Here is a 22,614-nt window from a genome sequence, read left to right on the forward strand (position 1 = left end):
TTATCCAAAATGTGTGTTTCAGACCAGTTTGCACTCAGGCAGTCAACATAGTGTGTGCCTGTTGTGTGCAGAGCACCACTGAAGACATGGTCTCTGCTCTCAAGGAGCTAGTCCCATAATAGTCCAATGGTTGTGGCCACTTGAAGGTCAGAAGGAGTCCTACTAAGCCCTAGGCTCAGGTGGAGTCAATATATGACTTCTTAATTGAATTGGGTAAAATCTGGGAAGTACTAACCATGAAGGAGGAGGCTGAGGAAAGTCTCAGTTGATGGAAAACTTTAGGCTGCTTGTTCTTCCAAAGGCCCAACTTAGACTTTTTCTGTCAGATTTTCCTGTGAAATCACCAGGAGTTTGGACCAAGGGAAACACAGATTCAGACCTAAAGCGAAGAGATTTTTGGTCTGGTTAAGGGATGGAAAATCTCCCCAGTTGATAAACTCCCAGCAACCTGCAGTCAGCCTAAGGGTAAAGCTATCCAAATCCCATCAGGAAATGTGTATCCCCACTCTTAAACTATCAATTTCATCAGGGAATGTCCTTATGGAAGGACAAAAACAAACATGTTGACATTGCATTGCTCATTTCCCAGAGTTGTATTGTGTTCCAGTTAAAGGCAGATCAGGTAACAGCAAGATGAAGAAAAGCAATTACAAATATGTGCCTATGGGCCAGGTAGATAGTAGTGTACTTTTGAGAGGAAGCTTCTTACCAAAATGGAACGGTGATAGCCCAAGAAACTGCCTGAGGCCAGGATGAGGAAAGGCCTGACTGTCAATTGAAATAAATGAATTGTAGGGCCAGTCAATCAAGGAAAGATAGGGATGTTGGATGGCATATCCCTAACCATGAAGTTGGAAGTCTTGGAGGAAAACCATCACACAGTTCCTCCAACCCACATGTTCATTCAATCAAGCAAGCAATTAATGGTATTTACTGAGACGTACTCTTCTTCTACTTCTTATGCCATCTAGTAGTTTCCAAACCATAGTGACTCCATGGACACATCCTCTTCAGAACTTCCCATCTTCTGTCATAAGGTCATTCTAGTATGTGTATCCACAGAGCGCTTACTCTGCGCAGAGCATTATACTTAGTGACTGGGAGAGAGAACAATACAACAGATTTGTAACCTCTGGACTGTATGCTCACTGCAGACAGTGAACATGTCTGCCAACTCTGTTGTACTGTACTTTCCCAAGCGCTTAGTATAGTGCTCTGCACATAGAAACTTTTCAATACCATTGATTGTTGGTAGACATGTTCACTGCCCACAAGGAGCTTACAGTATACAGGGATCAACCAATCAGTTAATCAATAGTTCTTGAAGTTTACTGTGTGAAGAGCAGTGTACTAAAGCACTTGGGAGAGTACAACAGAGTTGGTATGCACGTTCCCTACCCACAAGGAGCAGCATGATCTAGTGGATAGTACACAGGCCTGGAGTAAGAAGGACCTGGGTTCTAATCCTGGCTTTGCCACGTTTCTGCTGTGTGACCTTGGGTAAGTCACTTAACTTCTTTGTGCCTCAGTTACCTCATCTGTAAAACGAGGATTAAAACTGTGAGCCCCATGTGGGACAGGGACTGTGTCCAACCTGATTAGCTTGTATCTACCCCAGCGTTTAGAACAGTCTCTGGCACTTAATAAGCACTTAACAAATACCATCATTATTATTATTTATTAAACACTCACTGTGTGTGGAGCACTGTACAGTATCATACGGTACAGGAGAGTACAATGTAACAGATGTGGTACACGTTCCCTGCCCACAAGGAGCTTACATTCTAGAGGACTTTTATAGGAGAACCAGTTACATTTTTATTTGTGACAAGCATAAAACCTTTAGGTGTAGCATAATAAATTAGAAATAGACACAAATCATACATCATCTTTATTATATAAATTGCCTTGAGTTCTACTACTTCAAAAATTGAGCTCTATGAACAGAACAAAATAGAGACAGGTGCGTGATTGCTGATAGTGCACAGAAGGGGGAGAAGGCCTATCTTGTTCGAGTCATTGGACTGATAAATGTCACAGGGGAAATGCCTGTTGATCACAGACCTTCAACTTTACTGAGCTGAGCATAAGAAAATGCTTCAATCCCAACTATCTACATGGAGGGTCCATGCGTTTCCATGCTGGGCTCGATAAATAATGTGGGTTGACACAGCCAGAATAAAAGATGTGGACGTGAAACAAACAAACAAAAACCCCAAAAATGCATCCAGGACTGTGAGCCCGTTGTTGGGTAGGGACTGTCTCTATATGTTGCCGATTTGTACTTCCCAAGTGCTTAGAACAGTGCTCTGCGCACAGTAAACGCTCAATACATACGATTGAATGAAGTTATATTCTAGTCATCCTGAGCTGCCTAGGGCAGTTGAGAAGTTCCCATTACATTGTGTTGTAAAGGTAAACTCCGTATATGCCATTGCACACACAAATCCTGGGTTAATGAAACAAAAGCACCCTTATAGAATTCTGGCACCTCACCCGGCCTGACAAAATAGAACTAAATAAATCACGATCTGCTACGATCGATCTCTGGTGGATAAACCTCAGTCCGCACCTGGTTTTCTCAGAAAACTGTTTGCCTTACTAAGGTAGACGTATCAAGTTATTAGGCAATGCATTTTCACACTTTGTTTGTCACAAGATTGCATCAAACTAATTGTGTGTTTGGAGAATACACAGATTACTTTACCCCATTACATGTGGCTCTTGAATTAACAGCCAAATTGAGGCAGCCCAAATATAAAGTTGTTCCTGAAGATTTGCGATTGGCTAAAGATAATTTGAATGGCTTCTATTAACTCTTGGCCATCCTTTACTTTCCAGAGAGCAGACTGTATCTGTAGGCATGAGTAGCAGTCAATTTTACACGTAGGTTTCTCAACTTTGCTTTACTACCGATGCTTGGATTGTACCAGAACTCCTGTCTAGGAATAACTGTTGATTCAGGGGACATGCAGGAAAGATCTTAGCAGACATAACCATCTAGTTAAAGCAAACATCTGAATAGTCGAGATCTTACAAGGCATTTGGTAAGGACTATTTTCTAGGGGAAAATGGCATATCATCATCCTGAAATGTTTCAATGACAACATGAGAGACTGCTCATTTGCATAGAGACACACTGGAGCATTACAATTTCATCAGTGTTGTAGGAAGTGCCTAACTTTTCAGATCATATGGCACCTTTGGAAGTTGCTCAACCTGAGATTTACAAGCCTGACAGTTGAATGGAGGATTTTGGACTTTTCACTGATTTATGTCTGCAGAAACAATACAGTGAAATTGCTCTAAGTTGACTCAATCAAATCTTCACTATTTATTAAGCCCCCCTCACCAGGATGCATGGCACTATTAGTTACTACATAAAGCATGAAAAACATATAAAACTTTATTTTTAAAAGCCTTTTCTTGGCAGTTATAAGGTGCAATTATACTAGCTTTCCATGCATTTCTAGGTCACCAGATAAAATAACCAATCAATGGTATTTGAACACATACTGTTATTCCGGACTCCCCTTTTTTTTTTCTCCCTATAAAAGACGTGTTTTAAAAACAATGAAAAACTGGTAGCGTACATAATTTTAATGACATTCATTTCTGAAAGGTTGTCTTGTTTTCACTGAGCCCAAGCCATTAACTTGCTTCAAAAAGGATTTCTGCCCATGAAAAACATGTGAATCTGGATTTATAACCAGTATTGGGAAAGGAAAAATGGAACCCTTTGAAAGGAGAGCACTTCCATGTGCTCTCCTTCAAAAGTTTATGCGAGTAGAGCTTCGAAGAAATAGTTTTCTTGTATGGGTGCCTATGGTTTCACCCCCTTCCCCCCCCCCCCCCCACTTCTCTAATTGTAAAGGTCAAAAAGAAAAGAAGGAATGGCAGAAGAGGAAGAGCTCTCAGATACCTAGTGAAAATACGATTGCTGCTGGGTTGGTTGGTTGCATCCAAAAATGATAGAAGCAGCTAGCTCCAGTGAACACTATTGTCAACTGTATTTAAAAAGCCAAAGAAAGGAAAGTGTCAGAAAATGGGTACCAAGATCTATAAAGACATACCATAGGAGATGGAGGACAGTTTGTGGAGAGAAAAGGACTAGTCTGCCATTTATTTACAGAAGAAAATGAAGAAACAATAGAAATCAGGTAAAGGGAAATAGCAGAGGCCAATAGCTGAACCATAGCAGAGGGGAAGAAAAGACAGTCCCAAGTTACCTGTGAGGAAGCAAACAGGAAAGAAAAGGATCTGGGCAAATGGAAACAAGAGATTCAACCGAGTGGAGGCTGGGAATTATGGAACATCACTTTTAGGTGACAGCCTGGCTCCTGGTGTTTTGGAGCCACTTAAGAAACAATAGGCACTGATCTGAAGCTCCTAACCACTGGAGTAAAGGCTTTAGGGTCTGGGAATGTTTTCAGGAGGAATTAGAAAAAGGCCAATTGAACTCTATTGTTAGAGAAGAGGCAATAAACATCAATAATTAAGAAACAGAAGAGTAAATGAGAACTAGAGTTCTATGAAATAACTGTGGTCTTGTTTCCAAGAGGGTGGATTTTTTTTCCTCAACACACTAGCCCTCAAAAAGACAAAAACCTGTAGTAAGATCACGCAGTTGATCATTCAAACTCTGTCTCCCTCACAAATGTTGAAGAATAATACTATATTTAGAGAGCACTGGTTGGAAGGCATTTACTGATGTCTACAGCCTTCATAATTGCTCTTTGAGGTAAGGGCAGCCGGGTATTACATTTCCCATTTTACAAATGGAGAAATAGCCCATTTGAACCCTACCACTATGGTTAGAAGGAATGCGACAAACAGCAAAAAGAGGCAGAATGGGGAACAGAAACCCTGATTACTAGTCCAGGGATTTTTCCATTGGATCACCTCATGTACACAGACTTTGCTAGATGAATGAATCATACTAAATGACAGTAATCCTCAACCAAGAAGGTTCTTGTTCAGCTGAGCAATAGGCAATGTTTGTAGCTCACACAGCCTAAAATGCTATGCTCTGATGCATTCTACCACCTCTGCATACTGGCAGATTACTGTATGGAAAAGCAAAACATGATCTTCACTTGAAGACAATCTACAGTCTCCCATCAGTGAACTGATCAAGCTGCATTCAATTGTGCATGTACAAACATAACAAAGGTAGGCACCAGATAGCTATTTATGTCTTTAAAAAAAGGTCAGTCCATTGCAAGGAAATAGAATCATCTGAATGTTCCAAGAAAGAGATGATGATAAGCTCTGTTTGCTAACTACATCATTACAAAATGATTTGGACATTTAACCAGAAACAAACTGGTTGTTAGATTTTTTTTTTTTCAATGTCTACAGAAAGTTTCATTCTAATTTAAAACATAAACTTTGGAAGCCAAAGGACAAGTAGTGATGCCTTGTCCTTTGTATTACAGCAGGCAGGTCCCAGATCCATTGACAGTAATGTTTTTTGTTTGTTTTAAAATTTTGTGGGGGGGGGTGCTTTGGTGGGGTGGAGAGGGGAAGCAGTGGGGAGAGGAGGGAGGCACGGGGAATCTGGTTACAGGCTCCAGCAGCGTAAATTCTTGCAAGCAGTTTTCCTGATTTTCTGATTAAGGGTATTGTTTTCTTCTGACAGCCTTCAGCATGAATTAGAAGTTCAAAAAATGAGCAATGCTGAATTTTTCAGGCAATTCCTCTGGTTCTCTGAGAACACCCGAGAACAGCTTGTAACTATAATAGCAGAGATTTGGCAATACAACTGATGGATAGGAGGACAGGGAAGCCCTTGGTTTCTACAGAGAAAATGATTCTCTTTTTTGTTGTTGTAGTTGTTAAGCAGCTTCCTAATCATCAGCAATCCAAAGGCAGCAATGTCCTAAATTCTGGCTATTCAGTCACCTTTCTGATTGATGCCCTGATTTCTAGCAAGCTTCTATGAAGGTAAAAGTAGAGTCTTTGAATCCCAGAAAGTCCTCTTTTATACTGGCTCCTTTTTATCTTCAGTACTCATTTTTCCAAGTAGTATCAAATATGTTACACAGTCAAAATTAGTTTCAAGGCTGGAAAATCCAGAAACAGAAAGATCTGTTCTGGTGGCAAGAAATAGTGAGAGTGGATGCGGCCTAGGGAAGGCCGACCTCTTCATCCTTGGCTTTCATTGGGGATTTCTAGGATGGCCCAGACTTTCTTGACTTCCAGGCACCAAGGGGCAGCAAAAAAGTACCAGTTGGATGTTCTGCAAGAAAGACAAACAAGAAAACTGAGAGCCATTGAATGAAGTGCCACAACGTGCACCGTTGCTACAGGAGCCATGGCGGCCAGCCACGTCCTCGCCTTTCCTGTTCCATTCCCCAGCAGCTGGGGTTGGCATTCAATCAGGAGCAAATCCAGGTTGTTCTTTAGTGGAGGCACAGGGGTGGGGAGGGGGAAGAGTTATATCCTCTCTCAAATTGAAAGAAAGTGTTTCAAGCTCAAAATGCACTGAGTTTCGTTTGTTGTTATTGCTGTTGGGCCAGAAATCTACAACAGAAATCTCATCTCACATCACTGCTTTGCATCAGTAATAATGGACGATCAGACCACCCAATTTGGCCTCTCAGAACACCAAAAAGGGTAGCTGCTTGTAACTCAGTTTCAAAGATGATGAGAGAAATTTATTGAAAAACCTAGGTTGGTAAGAGCCACGACAGTGGTTTGCCCAGAGGTTACACCCAGGCCCCTTCTCCCCTTACGAGATGGAGGAAACTATTTGGATGCAAAGAGTGTGATGAGAGACAGATGGAGGGGATTTCAGAGACTACTAGCTCACCTGTGAAATTTCTACTGACTGGGGGACATGTCTGGTACTGGTTTCTGCACCCCAAAGGCGGTGATAAAGATATTGACGACCACAATGACGAACACCAGTCCTGTTGCCAAGTTGTTGAGGAAATCCAGTTTTGCGTGCTTTGCAGGATTATTAAGGTCATGCTTTACTAAAACCAAGAAAAAGTAAAAATGGAATGATAAGTTTGGCTCCACCAGAACACACTGCAATGCCAAAAATAAGACATTGCCTCTAAAAAGAATTTTCCCAATGAGATAACTCATTAAAGACTTGGAATCAACAATGTCTTCTTCTCCCTTGGAAAGACAGCAAAGAACACATCATTGGAAGGTGAATACTGTACTTCAACTGGAAAGATCCACTTGATGTTTAGGACAGAAACCATTCCTTTTGTCAGTCTTTTGCATGTTTCCAGTACAGCCAGAGACTGGGTTTTAAACCAAAAGTTATGCTTTAAAGTAAAAGTTACATTCCTGTTTTCTTGGTGGAATAGCCAGAAAGACAACCCTAAGACTAAGCCCCTCTGTCCTGAAACCCTAGTTGGCTGGCTTTTTGTTTTTCCTCTGGGACATAACTGGGTACATGTTGCTGTCTCTGCTCTATTCAGAGGTCCTCATTTGGGGACAGATGTATGTAAAGATAAAAGCAAGTCATTAAGAGAAGCACTGACCAGGCCAGTGTTAAAAATTAGCAGTGTTAAAAATTGAAGCTGAATAACCAAAATCAATCCCTTAATCATTTATTGAACACATTGGGTGCAGAGCACTGAATTAAGCACTTGGGAGAGCACACTGAATTAAGCACTTGGGAGAGCATGGCCTAGTGGATAGAGCATGCGCCTGGGAGTCAGAAGGACCTGGGTTCTAATTCCCTCTCTGCCACCTGTCTGTTGTGTGACCTTGGGCAAGTCACTTCACTTCTCTGTACCTCTGTTCCCTCATCTGTAAAATGGGGATTAAAACTGTCAGTCCTATGTAGGACATGGACTGTGTCCAGCCTAATTTGTTTGAATGCACCCCAGTGCTTAATACAGTTCCTGGAACATAGTAAGCACTTACATACCACAGTTATTTTTATTCCAATATAACAGAGTTAGTAGACACATTCCCTGCCCTCAACAACCTTGCAGTCTAGAGGGCAAAACACACCTGTGCATGCACTAGAGTTTGGCATAGTCAGCTCTCCCCATGTCAACAACTGGATCTTTTGGTAAACTGATAAGGTGCCTAGAAATCTGGCTCGTTTCAATGAATGGTTTGCCTGGGTCAGGGACACTCAATTATAGTATATCTTAAAGCTTTGTGCTTGAAGCAAAGCTACTGCTCAAGGTAGAACAGCTAAGTGGCTCACCTGAAGAGGGGTTAGAAGTACCCCAGCTGTCACTTACTTTCTTTTCAATTCCTTTTCTCCTTTCATTTCCCTTCCCTTGGTGAGGGCTTCTAATGGTATGACAGAACTACAGACACAAGCCTAAAATAAATGTTAATGAGCTTCATTTCCAAGTTATGAAAAAGAAATAGAAGAATAGTGGCCAAACTGGGACAGGAGAAGGATTTTTAGAGGCAAGGGATGATTATCCAGATATATCAAGGAGGGAGAGGGAAAAAGAACAGGAATGAGGGACTGAGACAAAAGAAAAATGAGAAAAAAGAGGCACAAAGGCTACTTTTGTACTTGTGTGTGCTCACGCTTGGCTACACACAGGCACCGAAACAGATAACCTCAACGGAGGAAGGAGCAGCAGCAGGAGCAAGAGAAAGAAAACACAGCAGGTAACAAAGCTGCCACTACTGCTGGGAGCCGAAAAAGATTTCCCACATCTATTGGCTCCTTCAGCTCCTATGAGCTCTGTGTCAAGCAATTAGCCATTTTGGGTGCTCTTTCTCTTCTTCCTATATCCTTTGGCTGCCGCTCAGATCCAGGCTCTGTATTGCCACACCAGCAGTGAGTTTTGTAGATTCCAGCAACTTTCTTTTGGATAGTGAGACCAGGGGACAGAATCTGTGATGACCCCACTTGACCAGCCATGCCTGATCACCTTATAAATGAGGATATTATATAACCATGTCTGTGCTTACAGTCTCTAGGTTATAAGCTCACCGTGGGTAGGGAACATGTCTACCAACTCTGTTTTATGTATTCTACCAAGCGCTTAGTACAGTGCCCTGCATACAATGAGCGTTTAAATACCATTGATTGATTGACTGATTCTGTGACGAGGACTGCAGGAAGCTGGGGAAGGGTATGGGAAGACAGTGAAAAGTCATATAAGTCTTCTGACAAATTTACTGTAAAAATGAATGTTGAATGTTAAACAGGATGGAGTAATTAGAGTCCTAATTTTAATTTATGAAGTAGAATCTAGGAATCTTGTCAACCCAGGAAAAATATGGTAAGTCAATTTAGGAAACCAGATTGTCAGTTGCCCTGTTTCTCATGTTACTAGCTATTCAGTTAACATCATTTGGCCTGTCTTGGGCCCCACACTAGTCACTGTATACAGCATGGTAATGGGAAGATTCCATATTCAGTGGGTTCACAAACCTGTTAGACACAGAGAACAGAGAGGAAGGGAGGAAAATACACTGTGTTGAAATAGGGCAGAAAACATTGGACTGGTTTCAGGCCCACCATCTGACAAGTGTACTCTAAAAATACAGAGTTGGCAGATATGAATCTAATGGCTGTGATGAAGGCAGGCAGATGTTTCCTGAAGTTTTCTCAAAGCCACAGCTGAAGAGGAAATTTTCCTCAGTCAACTCAGACTAAGTGCCAGGGTAACCAATGGAACCATGAATGAACAAGCTTTAGCTAGATGAGGCACAAAATGGTCTTTGTGGTATCTGTAGTCTCTGACACTCTGCTTCAAGTCCAACGCTGGGAATCTAAATGGATTTCTTGTACAAGTGCCCCCAAAGTCCAATTTTCCAAAAATCAGGATGCTGGAAAAATTATGCCCAGACAAGCATGGACTTAGAAGTGCTTGAGAATTTAATCAGAGAACAGGGATGATCGTTGTTGTTGTTATTTATTGTATTAGGTGCTTACTAGGTACTAAGCACTATACTTTACACAGGATCATCAGCTCAGACACAGTCCCTTTCTTACATGGAGCTCACAGACCTTGTAGGAGGGAGAACAGGTAGTGAACCCCCATTTTACAGATGAGGGAACTGAGGCCCAGAGAAGTTAAGTGACCTGCACAAGGTCACACAGCAGGCAAATGACAGAGTTAAGATTAGAACCCAGGTCCACTGATTCCTTGGCCTATGCTCTTTCCACTAGGTCATGTTCTGTTATATAGATATGCCTTGATGTTGAAATAAATATTTCCCCACAAGTGTTTTCTTCTTGGGCATATACAGGAAGAAAGTGCACTGATGGTTTCCAGAAATTTGGGTAGTGACAGCTAGACCACCGATGGATCTCTATCAAAAACAATACAACTAAACTCTTAAATTGAATTATTGCCCTCCTATCTATAATATGAACAATCATCATCAATGGTATTTATTGAGTGCTTTTTATGTGGAGAGCACTGTTCGGAGCACTTGGTAGACACTTTCTCTGCCCACAGTGACCTTACAGTCTAGAGGGGGAGACAGACATTAATACAAATACATGATTTATAATATATAATTTATAGTTATATACATAAGTGCTGTGGGGTTGGGAGTGGGGTGAATATCAAATGCCCAAAGGTCACAGATCCAAGTGCATAGATGATGCACAAGGGAGAGGGAGCTGGGGAAAAGAGGGCTTAACTGAAGAAGGCCTCCTGGAGGAACTGTGACCTTAACAGGGCTTTGACAATGGGGCGAGTGGTGGTCTGGGGTACGTGGAGGGGGAGGGAGTTATAGGCTCGAGGGAGGACGTGGGCAAGGAGTTGGCTGTGAGATAGATGAGACTGGGACACAGTAAGCTGCCACTAGAGGAGCGAAGGGGGAGGGCTGGACTGTAGTAGATCAGTGAGGTAAGGTAGGAGGGAGCAAGCTGATTGAGTGCTTTAAAGCCAATGGCAAAGAGTTTCTGTTTGATGCAGAGGTGGATGGACAACCACTGGAGGTTCTTGAGGAGTGGGGAAACCTGGACTGAATATTTTTTTAGATCAATCAACCATATTTATGGAGTGCTTACCCTGTGCAGGACACTGTAGTAAGTGCTTGGGAGAGTACAAAACAACAGTATAACGGACAAGTACCCTGATTACAACAAGCTGACAGTCTAGTCCCATCCCGTTGCTGTGGGGGTTCCCCAAGGTTCAGTTCTTGGTCCCCTTCCGTTCTCGATCTACACTCACTCCCTTGGTGACCTCATTCGCTCCCACCGCTTCAACTATCATCTCTGCGCTGATGACACCCAGATCTATATCTCTGCCCCTGCTCTCTCCCCCTCCCTCCAGGCTCGCATCTCCTCCTGCCTTCAGGACATCTCCATCTGGATGTCTGCCCGCCACCTAAAACTTAACATGTCCAAAACTGAACTCCTTGTCTTCCCTCCCAAGCCCTGCCCTCTCCCTGACTTTCCCATCACTGTTGACGGCACTACCATCCTTCCTGTCTCACAAGCCCGCAACCTTGCTGTCATCCTCGATTCCGCTCTCTCATTCACCCCTCACATCCAAGCCATCACCAAAACCTGCCGGTCTCAGCTCCGCAACATTGCCAAGATCTGCCCTTTCCTCTCCATACAAACTGCTACCCTGCTCGTTCAAGCTCTCATCCTATCCCGTCTGGACTACTGCATCAGCCTCCTCCCTGATCTCCCATCCTCGTGTCTCTCCCCACTTCAATCCATACTTCATGCCGCTGCCCGGATTGTCTTTGTCCAGAAACGCTCTGGGCATGTTACTCCCCTCCTCAAAAATCTCCAGTGGCTACCAATCAATCTGCGCATCAGGCAGAAACTCCTCACCCTCGGCTTCAAGGCTCTCCATCACCTCGCCCCCTCCTACCTCACCTCCCTTCTCTCCTTCTACAGCCCAGCCTGCATCCTCTGCTCCTTTGCTGCTAATCTCCTCACCGTGCCTCGTTCTCGCCTGTCCCGCCGTCGACCCCCGGCCCACGTCATCCCCCTGGCCTGGAATGCCCTCCCTCTGCCCATCCGCCAAGCTAGCTCTCTTCCTCCCTTCAAGGCCCTACTGAGAGCTCACCTCCTCCAGGAGGTCTTCCCAGACTGAGCCTCCTCCTTCCTCTCCCCCTCATCCCCCTCTTCATCCCTCCCGTCTTACCTCCTTCCCTTCCCGACAGCACCTGTATATATGTATATATGTTTGTACATATTTATTACTCTATTTATTTAACTTGTACATATCTATTCTATTTATTTTATTTTGTTAATATGTTTGGTTTTGTTCTCTGTCTCCCCCTTCTAGACTGTGAGCCCACTGCTGGGTAGGGACTGTCTCTATATGTTGCCAACTTGTACTTCCCAAGCGCTTAGTACAGTGCTCTGCACACAGTAAGTGCTCAATAAATACGATTGATTGATTGAGGGGGAGACAGATGTTAATATAAATTAATTACGGATCTGTTCATAAGTGCCTTGGGGCGGTGGGGGGCAGAGGGAGATGGTGAATTAAGGGAGCAAGTCAGGGCAACACAGAAGGGAGTGGGAGAAGAGGAAATGAGGGCTTAGTCAGGGAAGGCCTCTTGGAGGAAGTGCCTTCAATAAGACTTTTAAGGTGGGGAGAGTCATTATTTGTCAGATTTGAAAAGGGAGGACATTCCAGGCCAGAGGCAGGATGTGGGTGAGAGGTCAGCGGGGAGATATACGAGATCGAGGTACAGTGAGTAGGTTGGCATTAGAGAAGCAAAGTGTGTGGGCTGGACTGTAGTAGGACAGGAGCAAAGAGATTGAGTGCTTTAAAGCTAATGGCGAGGAGAGTTTGTTTGTGGAGGTGGGTGGGCAACCACTAGAGGTTATTAAGGAGGGAGGAAACATGGACTGAACATTTTTGTAGAAAAATGATCTGGGCAGGAGAGTGACGTATAGACTGGAGGAGGGAGAGACAGGAGGCAGGGAGGTCATCAAGGAGACTGATACAGTAATCAAGGCAGTATAGGATACGTGCTTGTATTAACATGGTAGGAGCTTGGTGGAGAAGAAAGGATGGATTTTAGTGATGTTGTGAAGGTTGAACTGATAGGATTTAGTGATGATTAAATTTGTGGGTTGAATGAGAGAGAGGAGTCAAGGATAATGCCAAGGTTATGGGCTTGTGAGACATGAAGGAAGGCGATGCTGTCTACAGAGATGGGAAAGTCAAGGGGAGGACAGGGTTTGAGTGGCAAGATAAGGAGTTCTGTTTTGGACAGGTTAAACTTGAGGTGACGAGAGGACATCCAAGTAGAGATGCCTTGAAGGCAGGAGGAGATGCGAGACTGCAGAGAGGGAGAGAGATCAGGGCTAGAGATGTAGATCCCCATCCACATAGAGGTGGTAGTTGAAGCCATGGGAGTGAGTGAGTGTTGAAGCCATTGGGAGTGAATGAGTTCTCCAAGGGAGTGTAGATGGAGAATAGAAAGGGACCTAGAACTGAACCTTGAGGGACCGTCACCCCTGCTCCCACCACTGCTGGTGGGAGGCAGAAGAGAAGCCTGTGAAAGAGATGGAGAATGAGCAAACAGACAGATAGGAAGAGAACCAGGAGTGGATAGTGTCCATGAAGCCAAGGTTGGATAATATTTTCAGGAGAAGGGGGTGGTCCACAGTGTCAAAGGCAACTTAGAGATCGAGGAGGATGAGGATGGAGTAGCGGTCACTGCATTTGGTAAGAAGATCGTTTGTAACCTTTGAGAGGGCAGTTTCTTTGGAGTGAAGGGGATGGAAGCCAAGGTTCGACAATTTTTCAAGGAGAAGGGGGTGTTCTACAGGGTTGAAGAAGGCTGAGAAGTCTAGGAGGATTAGGATAGAGTACATTTCGCAAGAAGAAGGTTATTGGTGGCCTTAAAGAGGGCTGTTTCCATGGTATGAAGGGGATGGAAACCAGACGGGAGGGGATCAAGGACAGGACGTGGAGACAGCAGGTGTAAAGAACTCTCTCACAAAGTTTGGAGAGGAATAGCAGAAGGGAGATGAGGTGATAAATGGAGGGAGCCGTGGGCTCAAGGGAGGGTTATCTTAGGATAGGGGATATGTAAACATGTTTGAAAGCACTGGGGAAGAAGCCTTTGAAAAGTGAACAGTTGAAGATGGCAGTCAAGGAGGTAAGAAGGGAAGGGGACAGTGTTTTAACAAGGTATGAAGGGATGGGGTCAGAAACATAGGGGAGGGGGTAGATTTTGAGAGGAAGCTACAGATGCAAAGATAAATAATACCTTGAAATTGTAGATCATATTTTTTTCCAAAGTGCTTTCATATCAATTCATCCTCACAACATCCCTGTGAGGTAAGGGAAAATAGGGATTATTATCATCCCCATTTAAGATATGAGGAAACTGAGGCAAGGAGAAGTTGGACAACCTGCCCAAGGTCATATAGCAGGCCAGTGATAGGTCCCAGACCTGTGCTCTTTTCCCTAGACTGCACTGTTGGCTCATTATCATGAAACCACTTAGACTGTAAGATCCTTGTGTGCAGGGTTCGTGTCTACCAATTGTACTCTCCCAAGAACTTAGTACAGTGCTCTGCACACAATAAGCATTTGATAAATACCACTGATTGATGCCTCAGACATTTTTGACCAATCAACATTCATCATGCAGCTCCTCTCAGTAGAACTGCTGAGCTACAGTCTGTCTAAAGGAGCTTTGAGGAGAAGCAGAAAATGGAGGGGCAGGGAGAATCAAGGAGAAATTGAGCCCTGGGCACTAGGAGGAGGAGGAGTTAGTTGTCTTTCACCAGCTGCATCTTTTCACCAGCTGAGTCTTTACCCAAAACATGGGGCTGCGGAAAGGCCTCCAACACACTTATCTCTCCTACTCCCGTCTCCCTTGAACCAGCTCTCTCCAGTTACGTCTCCTCTCATTTCCACTGTGGCAGCTGCCATGGCTTGTATCATTCCTGCTACAGCTCTCTGTGCTTCATCACCCTTCCCTCCATTACTGGATAGAGACCATAGACAAGGTCAACCTGAAATACTTTCATACCAGTCTTTGGCTAGCTAAATAGGTTTAGCTAGGAAAAGGTTTTTTTCCCCAATTTTTGAAAAAAAAAAAAAAGCATTAACCTAAGGCTGAACTGAATCTCTCCAGCCAAAGGGAAAAATGTCCTACCATTTCAAGTCTATTTACTACCATGAAGAGGTCTTTCACTGGATAGTTTGAATTATGAAGGCCTCATTCTGGTATTCAGTGAAGCCAGCTAAGCAGCCCAATTTTTGTACCAAAGATGTCTAGGCCCACGGATGAGAATTGCCTTTGTGAGTAAATACCCTGCAATGGGGAAGGGCTGTTCAATGGGGTCTATAGGGCCTTGGGAGTTAATTTCAAATGTATTAAAAACAAAACATTTTCTTCAAAACTTCACTCATTTCAATGCCCAGTGGGGTTAAAGGGACACTGCTAGAGGAGTCATGCAATGACTCTCTGGGCTCAGTGAAAATCTGAATACTGCCATAGGAACCATCAAGATATATAATTGGTATTAACCAGCCTGTGCTATCTGGAAACAGTGAAGGCCAAAGGGGAGGAAGGTCTGAATATGAACATTTAATCAGGAAACCACAGTGAAGCCCACACATTTGAAATAGTTACCTCTAAGTTAGAAAAAAGTTCCAAAATGAACTTTAGCTTCCTGCTTATGCTGATAATGATTAAAATAGTGGATGATATCATGAGTGAGAGAATGAGACCACAGTGGGCCAACCTTCTTGTTCTCAATACAGTAAAATCTCATCTTGTTTAGTTAAGACTGGGCATGATCTAGATATGCCTGATTGAAAAGGCTTGGTTAGTCTGCATCTCTGACAATAAAAAAATTTGGAAGAGTGAGCAAATTCCTATTAGCTCTCATCTCTTAGCTGGGTATCAGCCCAAAAAATAGCCTTTGTGACTAATGGTTGGGAGACTCTAAAATGCTGCCTACTTAAGTCATTAAGCAGACCTGCAGGCTGTTTACTTCTCTAGACTGCTTGACCTGGAAAAATGTGAACGCCTTGGCATTATATTTATATCAGGCATGTCAAACGCAATAATAATAATGGCATTTATTAAGCACTTACTATGTGCAAAGCAATGTTCTAAGCGCTGGAGAGGTTACAAGGTGATTGGTTTGTCCCACGGAGGGCTCACAGTCTTAATCGCCATTTTACAGATGAGGTAACAGGCACAGAGAAGTTAAGTGACTTGCCCAAAGTCACACAGCTGACAAGTGGCAGAGGCAGGATTTGAACCCATGACCTCTGACTCCAAAGCCCGTGCTCTTTCCACTGAGCCACGCTGCTTCTCTGTGGATGTGCAATCCTGTGGATGTGCCGCTTATGTGCTTAAAAATTTGCCCATGGGGCACACTTCAATAAAGCTGAAAATTTCTAATGAATTATTTGTAGAAGTGCATGTGACTATTAAATAGAACAAAAGGGGATGAAATTATTGATTAGTACAATCTTTTACTCATAACTTACAGATACAGTGTTGGTGGGGCTCTCATGCTGGTGTAGACAGTGGCCTAAGACTGAAGGTAGAAAAGGAGAGAGACATTGAAAGGTCAAGATAGAAAGAGATTGAGAGACAGAGAGGGTGTATACCACAGAAGGAGTCACAGAAACAGATGAGAAACGAGAAGAATGAGAGTGAAATGGAATGCCCTCGCTTACACATATACAGCTTACCCAGATCTTCCCTGTGGGTAGTAGTGGCAACAGAAGCGGAAGGAAAAAAAACACAGCAAAAGACTGCCCTTTTACTGCTTTAGCAGGGCTCCTTACTCTGGTTGCAGGGGCTGCTGTCATCATTGCTCTTTAGGACTTTAGTATGGTGTGGCCCTGGAATGCTAGAGAGCAGCAGGAATAGCTGCCTTTTCAGCCTGGAGTCGAAGCCACAAGCAAAATTGCCACTGGTGAATGTGGGAATGTGTTTCACCTGATTGGCTTGTATCTACCCCAGTGCTTAGTTCAGAGCCTTGCAGATAGTAAGCACTTAACAAATACCATAAAAAGTGGTAGAAAGTTAGAATGACTTTATACCAATAAGAAGAGACTTTGAACGAGTCTGTTCACCTATCTAATTTTTTAGTTTTCAAATTGTTATTCACATCTCTATTAAGCAAAAATGCCACATTGTGCTACCTGTCATAATAATAATAATAATAATAATGGTATTTGTTAAGCACTTACTATGTGCCAAGCACTGTTCTAAGCACTGAGGTAGATACAAGGAATCAGGTTGTCCCACATGGGGCTCACAGTCTTGAGAATCAGTGTGGCTCAGTGGAAAGAGCACGGGCTTTGGAGTCAGAGGTCATGGATTCAAATCCTGGCTCTGCCACATGTCAGCTGTGTGACTTTGGGCAAGTCACCTAAGACTGTGAGCCCCTGGTGGGACAACCTGATCACCTTGTAACCTCCCCAGCGCTTAGAACAGTGCTTTGCACATAGTAAGTGCTTAATAAATGCCATTATTATTATTATTCATCCCATTTTACAGAGGAAGGAACTGAGGCACAGAAATGTTAAGTGGCATGCCCAAGGTCACACAGCAAACAAGTGGCGGAGCTGGGATTAGAACCCATGTCCTCTGACTCCCAAGCCTGTGCTCTATCCACTAAGCTACGTTGCTTCTCTAGTCATCTATACCATTTTCTAATGCTAAATTGAAATGAGCTTTAATCACTGTATTCAAGTACAGATTTTGAGAGAGAGGGAGCCAATATTTTCAGCTTAGATGACAAAATACCAGGATTCCTTGTAGTCAAAAGTTCAGCATCGACAAGAAGGACACTTGATTTCTGGGCAGCAAAGCTGGGTGACACCTTTCTAATAGGGACTTAAATAGTCAGCACTCTGCCCTAAGGTGCAAATGGGAAGGCAATTTGGGTCTTTAATACATACCAAGGAATATTAGAAGCACCCCCACTCCCACCTGGAGAACCAGAGAGATGCTGATGAGGACGATAAGTGGGGTGAAGAATGAGAAGGATGGTCCTTGCTCTATCACTGCCTTCAGTTGGGATGCATTGGCCATCAACAAGGCAATGTCCAACATGCTCTCTGCTGCGCTCTTCTTGTTGGCATAATGGTTCACATTGATCAGGCGGCCTCCCAACCTCCAGCGGGAAGGAAGCTGAAAGCAAAGGAAGAGAAAGCCCATGAACAGCACAATGCGGCACGGGAGGCACACAAATTCCCCCAATTGCACAGACTGTTGTAAAAATGCAACTACCTTAGATGCTATCTACACTTGCTAAATGTTCCCTTTGGCAAATTGATCCAGTACAAAAGTCTCCTCTTCAGGCAAATCAGAAGACATGCGGTCCTCTCTTAACAAATCAGAAGAGTAGTAGATAAAAGAATCCAGAATACCAAAAAGTGGTCCACTTTGCTCATTTACTATCAATGACATGGGGATCCCTAAGATGGAGCCCTGGACTATTTTCCTCCTCAGTGGACAAAGTGGCATATATTTTGCCTCTCCATCCTGAACTTCAACGTGGGTTCAGAGCCACCAGCTTCTATATAGTGATTCACATGTCCTTGGGTGTTCTCTTAAACTTCCATTTATGCAGAAAAGCCAATCTGATTCTTTCCAGCAGAACTGACTTTGGAACATGTGGGCATGCTTTACCATGAACCATTTAATATTTTACTGAACTGCCATTTAAACAGCTCTAGTCTGCTTTGCATTGAGAAAAAACAATGTACACAAGCTATGCCATCGTTAGTGCTCTCAGTGCATTGAAAAGAATTCTAAATGAAGTATTTTTCCCATAGGAAATAGTACCATTATTGTCATTACTATGGTATTTACTGACCACTTACTGTATTTCAAGGACTGGACTATGTGATGCACAAAATGCATTATTATGTTTCTAAAACCCCATAATATTAACCAAAAGGCCATCAATATATTTTAAAAGTGATTAAAAAGAAAAAATGTAGTTACATGATCAAAGAGTGATATGATTTTATTTTGATGGGAGGCTTTGAATTAGGTTTTTTTATTTGAGAAGAAGCATGGCAAGAGCATGGAGCTGAGAATCAGAGGACCTAAGTTTGAATCCTGGCTTTGCCACTTGCTTGCACTGTGACCTTGGACTTCTCACCTAACTTCTCTTTACTTCAGTTTCCTCATCTGTAAGATGAGGATTAACTAGCCATTCTCCCCCTCCCTGCACAGACTGTGAGCCTGATGAGGGGCAGGGACTACATCTTAGCTCAGTCAATCGATGGTATTTATTGAGCGTTTATTGTGTGCAGAGCACTGTGTGCAGAGGTCTTTGGCAGAATACAATGCCATAGAGTTGGTAGCCACAATCTCTGCCCTCAAGTAGTTTGCATTTTACTCTCAGAAACACTTAGTACAGTGCTCTGCACTTAGTAAGCGCTCAATAATTACAATTGATTGGTTGATTGATCGATTACTGAGAAGAGCTCAAGGTTTGGTTCTCAGTTGGAGTGTCCATTCCTCTTCTCAGGAAGAGTCCAACTGAGTCGCTAATGGAGCCAGGACACAGGCAGCCCGGGGTATCTGCTTATGTTGTATCTACCCCAGTGCTTAGTACAGTCCATGGCACAGAGTAAATGCTTAACAAATACCACAATTATTATCTACATTGTGGTAATAATGATAATGTGTATCTTTATACATTATTAATTTTCAAAGTGTTATCATTCACTTATTCAGCAAAAATAGGCATATTGTGCTAATAATCATCTATGACAGCAATAATAATAATAAGAAGAACAATGGTAATAGTGATATTTGTCAAGCATTTACTAGGAATCAAGCAGTGTACTAAGCGCTTCTTAGTTCAGTGTACTAAGCTGCTTCAGGAAGCAACGTGGCCTAGTGGACAGAGCATAGGACTTGGAGTCAGAAGAATTTGGGCTCTAATCCCGCTCCACCACTTATCTCCTGTCTGACCTTGGGCACTTCTCTGTGCCTCAGTTACTTCATCTGTAGAACAGGGATTAACATTGTAAGCCCCATGTGGAACATGAACTGTGTTCAACCTGATTAGCTTGTATCGACTCTAGTGCTTAGTAGAGTGCCTGGCTCATGGTAAGTGTTAAATACCATGAAAAAAAAGCACTGGGGTCGATACAACTTAAGTAGGTTGGACACAGTTCCTGTCTCACATGGGGATCAAAGATGGGGTCAGCAGGGGACTGGTGAGAGATCAATGTAGCGTACACCCCCACATAGTGGGCAATCATCAGGAGAGGGGGTGTTATCCTCAAGAAAAGACTCCACGAAGACAGGGATACTGGGAGGCAGGCTCAAATACAAGCACACGCCCCAGCTGGCTGGCTCACAACCAATAAATCAATCGACAGTATTTACTGAGGACCTACCAGGTGCTGAGCACTCTATTAAGCCCTTTGGAAATGATCCTTGCCCTTAAGGAGCACACAATCGAGCGGGAGATAGATACTGAAATGAATTAGAGGAAGGGAGAGGCAATAGAGTGATCAAGTACATATGTGCCAAGTGAGTGAGGGGCTGCCCATGTGATCTGGTGAGATGGAAGTCCTGAAGTGGCATTTTGTGGGGGGAAATGTAGTATTGACTGAAGTGGTATTGGGGGGTGGGGAAATAGCGTCAGCTGCTTATTCCCCAATACACAGCCACCTGTACTCTGGGCTGCTTCATGCAACCAGTTCTGTCCAACCCAGCCGGCCCGGTGGCCCACCGTGGGGAGAAACCATCTCCTCAGTCACCTCTTGGAAGGCAGAGGATGCCCATCTCTTTATCAGTCAATCAATCCATTGAGCAATCAATTGTAATTACTGAGCCCATCCTGAGTGCAAAGCACTGTAATGAGCACCTGGGAAAGGTCAACAATCGTGAGGCCAATGATCACTGTACTAAAGGCATTTCCAGTCTACTGTGGGTGCGTGGAGAAACAGGGCATCCCAAGGCACTAGCAAATAATGGGAGCAGGAGGAGGGACCAGGATCCAATACGTGGTAGAGCGACACTGTCTGAATTAAAGCCCTAAACAATTGACTCAGTCATTCAATGGACAATTGACTAGGGACTCCCAATTAAGTGCTCGGAATGAGTCAAGTCATTTTGCCCTTTGTCCCTTTTCTCCCCAACTTGGTCTTGGTCTCCAACCCCCACCACCCCCATTCACAGGGGGTGAATTGTGACATCATGGAAAGCAACCCGACAGGGGCCCTAGGTACCGCCCTCCACTGTCCATAGGCTATAAATTGGGACACAGGACCCAGGCAAGGCCCCAGACGCAGGCAACTGCAGTCGAGGACACATCACCACTTAGCCATGGCTAAGGTTGCTTGCCCTCTTTGTGCAATCCAAAGGGACTCCCAACACCCGAAGGCCTCAACCCGCAAACGAAGATACAGGCCATCGACTCAAAGAGTAAAGAGGAGGAGAGGTGAGCATTTGGTCCTGGCCTTCTCTGTGGCTACTCCATAGGGAGGGGAGAGTGGGGAATGGGTGCCAGGTTGTGGGAAGGGGGCTGTACCATCCAGCCAGTGGACCTATGCCTTTGAAACCACCGCCCTCATAATCTCTCCCGTTGCTCCCTCAGTTCATCGAAAGAAGAAGAGGCAGACACGCCGCCACAGAAGGAACTGACTTGGTCCCTGCCAGCTCCCGAAAACCAACCTGTAGCTAGGGGACCATAGCAGCGAACACAGACCTGATGCAGAACTCAAACCATGAGCCAACCAGAACGTCATCAGGATATGTAATCCAAGCATCACATTCCAATAAATGAGCAATAAGCATGCTGCCTGTGTCCCTGGCTGTGTCCTTCTCCCCTGAGCTCCACCCTGCCTGCCAAGACGGACCACCTTTTCTTCACTTTGCTCTGTAAAAGACTTCTTCTTGGATATGTGATACAGGTGTGCCTTTACTTCTTTGATCATTCTCCACCCAGTTGAAGTGCTTGATTTGTGGCACACTTATGGGCCACGCTCTCTGATTGGTTCTTGCAGACAGGCTCGGATTGATTTGGAACATTGTCCAATCCCATCATGTAATCTGCTGCAGATGAGGGCACAGGATCTCAGGGCAATGGGGAAAGAGACAGGCCTGCCTTCTACCACAAGCCCTTCTCAGGCAATTCCCAGGATTCCTCTGCCCACATTCGGTGGCTCGGAAGAGGCTCGAAGGGCCGAGACCGAGTTGTTTCCAGGGCTAGCTCTCAACTCTCGCTGCCCTGAATACACAGCTCCGGGCGCTTTTTAAAGCTGCTTGGCATGGCACAGCCTGATTGGGCTGGAAGAAAAATCAGCTGGCAGTGGGTGACTCAATCACCCCACATCACCTGGCAAGACAGAATGATATTTACTGGCTTTGAAATGATGCTCAACTAGTCAAGGACATATAAATAAAACAAAAGACTTTTAAAAATAAGTAGAAATCTCCCATTGTTTAGATGTGAAGGGTCTTTAACTTCCTGTTTCATCCTCAAAGAAATATTTTTAAAGTATACAAAATGTCTGGGCTCTAAACAATCCATATACACTGTCAATAAATGTCAAGTATGTGTTTGTGGGGTTGCTTCTTGGGCCAGAAGGCCCTGCAGTGGGGGACACTGAAACTCAGTCACCTCACATCACCGGGCAAGACAGGGTGCAATATCCACTGGTTTTGAAACTATGCTCAGCTAGTCTAGAACATATAAGTAAAATTTCTGAGGTGATTTTG

At 43.9% G+C, this 22,614-nt stretch overlaps 1 protein-coding gene and 1 long non-coding RNA gene across 2 annotated transcripts in view; one reads left to right on the forward strand and one right to left on the reverse strand.

The window, feature by feature from the left end:
* NINJ1 (ninjurin 1) overlaps window positions 1–22,614 on the reverse strand; it is a 114,154-nt gene that overhangs the window by 53,709 nt on the left and 37,831 nt on the right. Inside the window, exon 6 of the mRNA XM_038771704.1 lies at window positions 17,823–18,054. Coding sequence (XP_038627632.1) covers window positions 17,823–18,054 — 232 coding nt within the window. The remainder of the gene's footprint in view (window positions 1–17,822; window positions 18,055–22,614) is intronic.
* Window positions 21,175–21,692, forward strand: LOC119950022. Its single transcript, XR_005457325.1, has 2 exons — window positions 21,175–21,334; window positions 21,491–21,692. It is a non-coding gene; the product is annotated as an uncharacterized LOC119950022 (long non-coding RNA).

Source organism: Tachyglossus aculeatus, chromosome X1, assembly GCF_015852505.1.
Source record: "Tachyglossus aculeatus isolate mTacAcu1 chromosome X1, mTacAcu1.pri, whole genome shotgun sequence".
Classification (NCBI taxonomy): domain Eukaryota; kingdom Metazoa; phylum Chordata; class Mammalia; order Monotremata; family Tachyglossidae; genus Tachyglossus; species Tachyglossus aculeatus.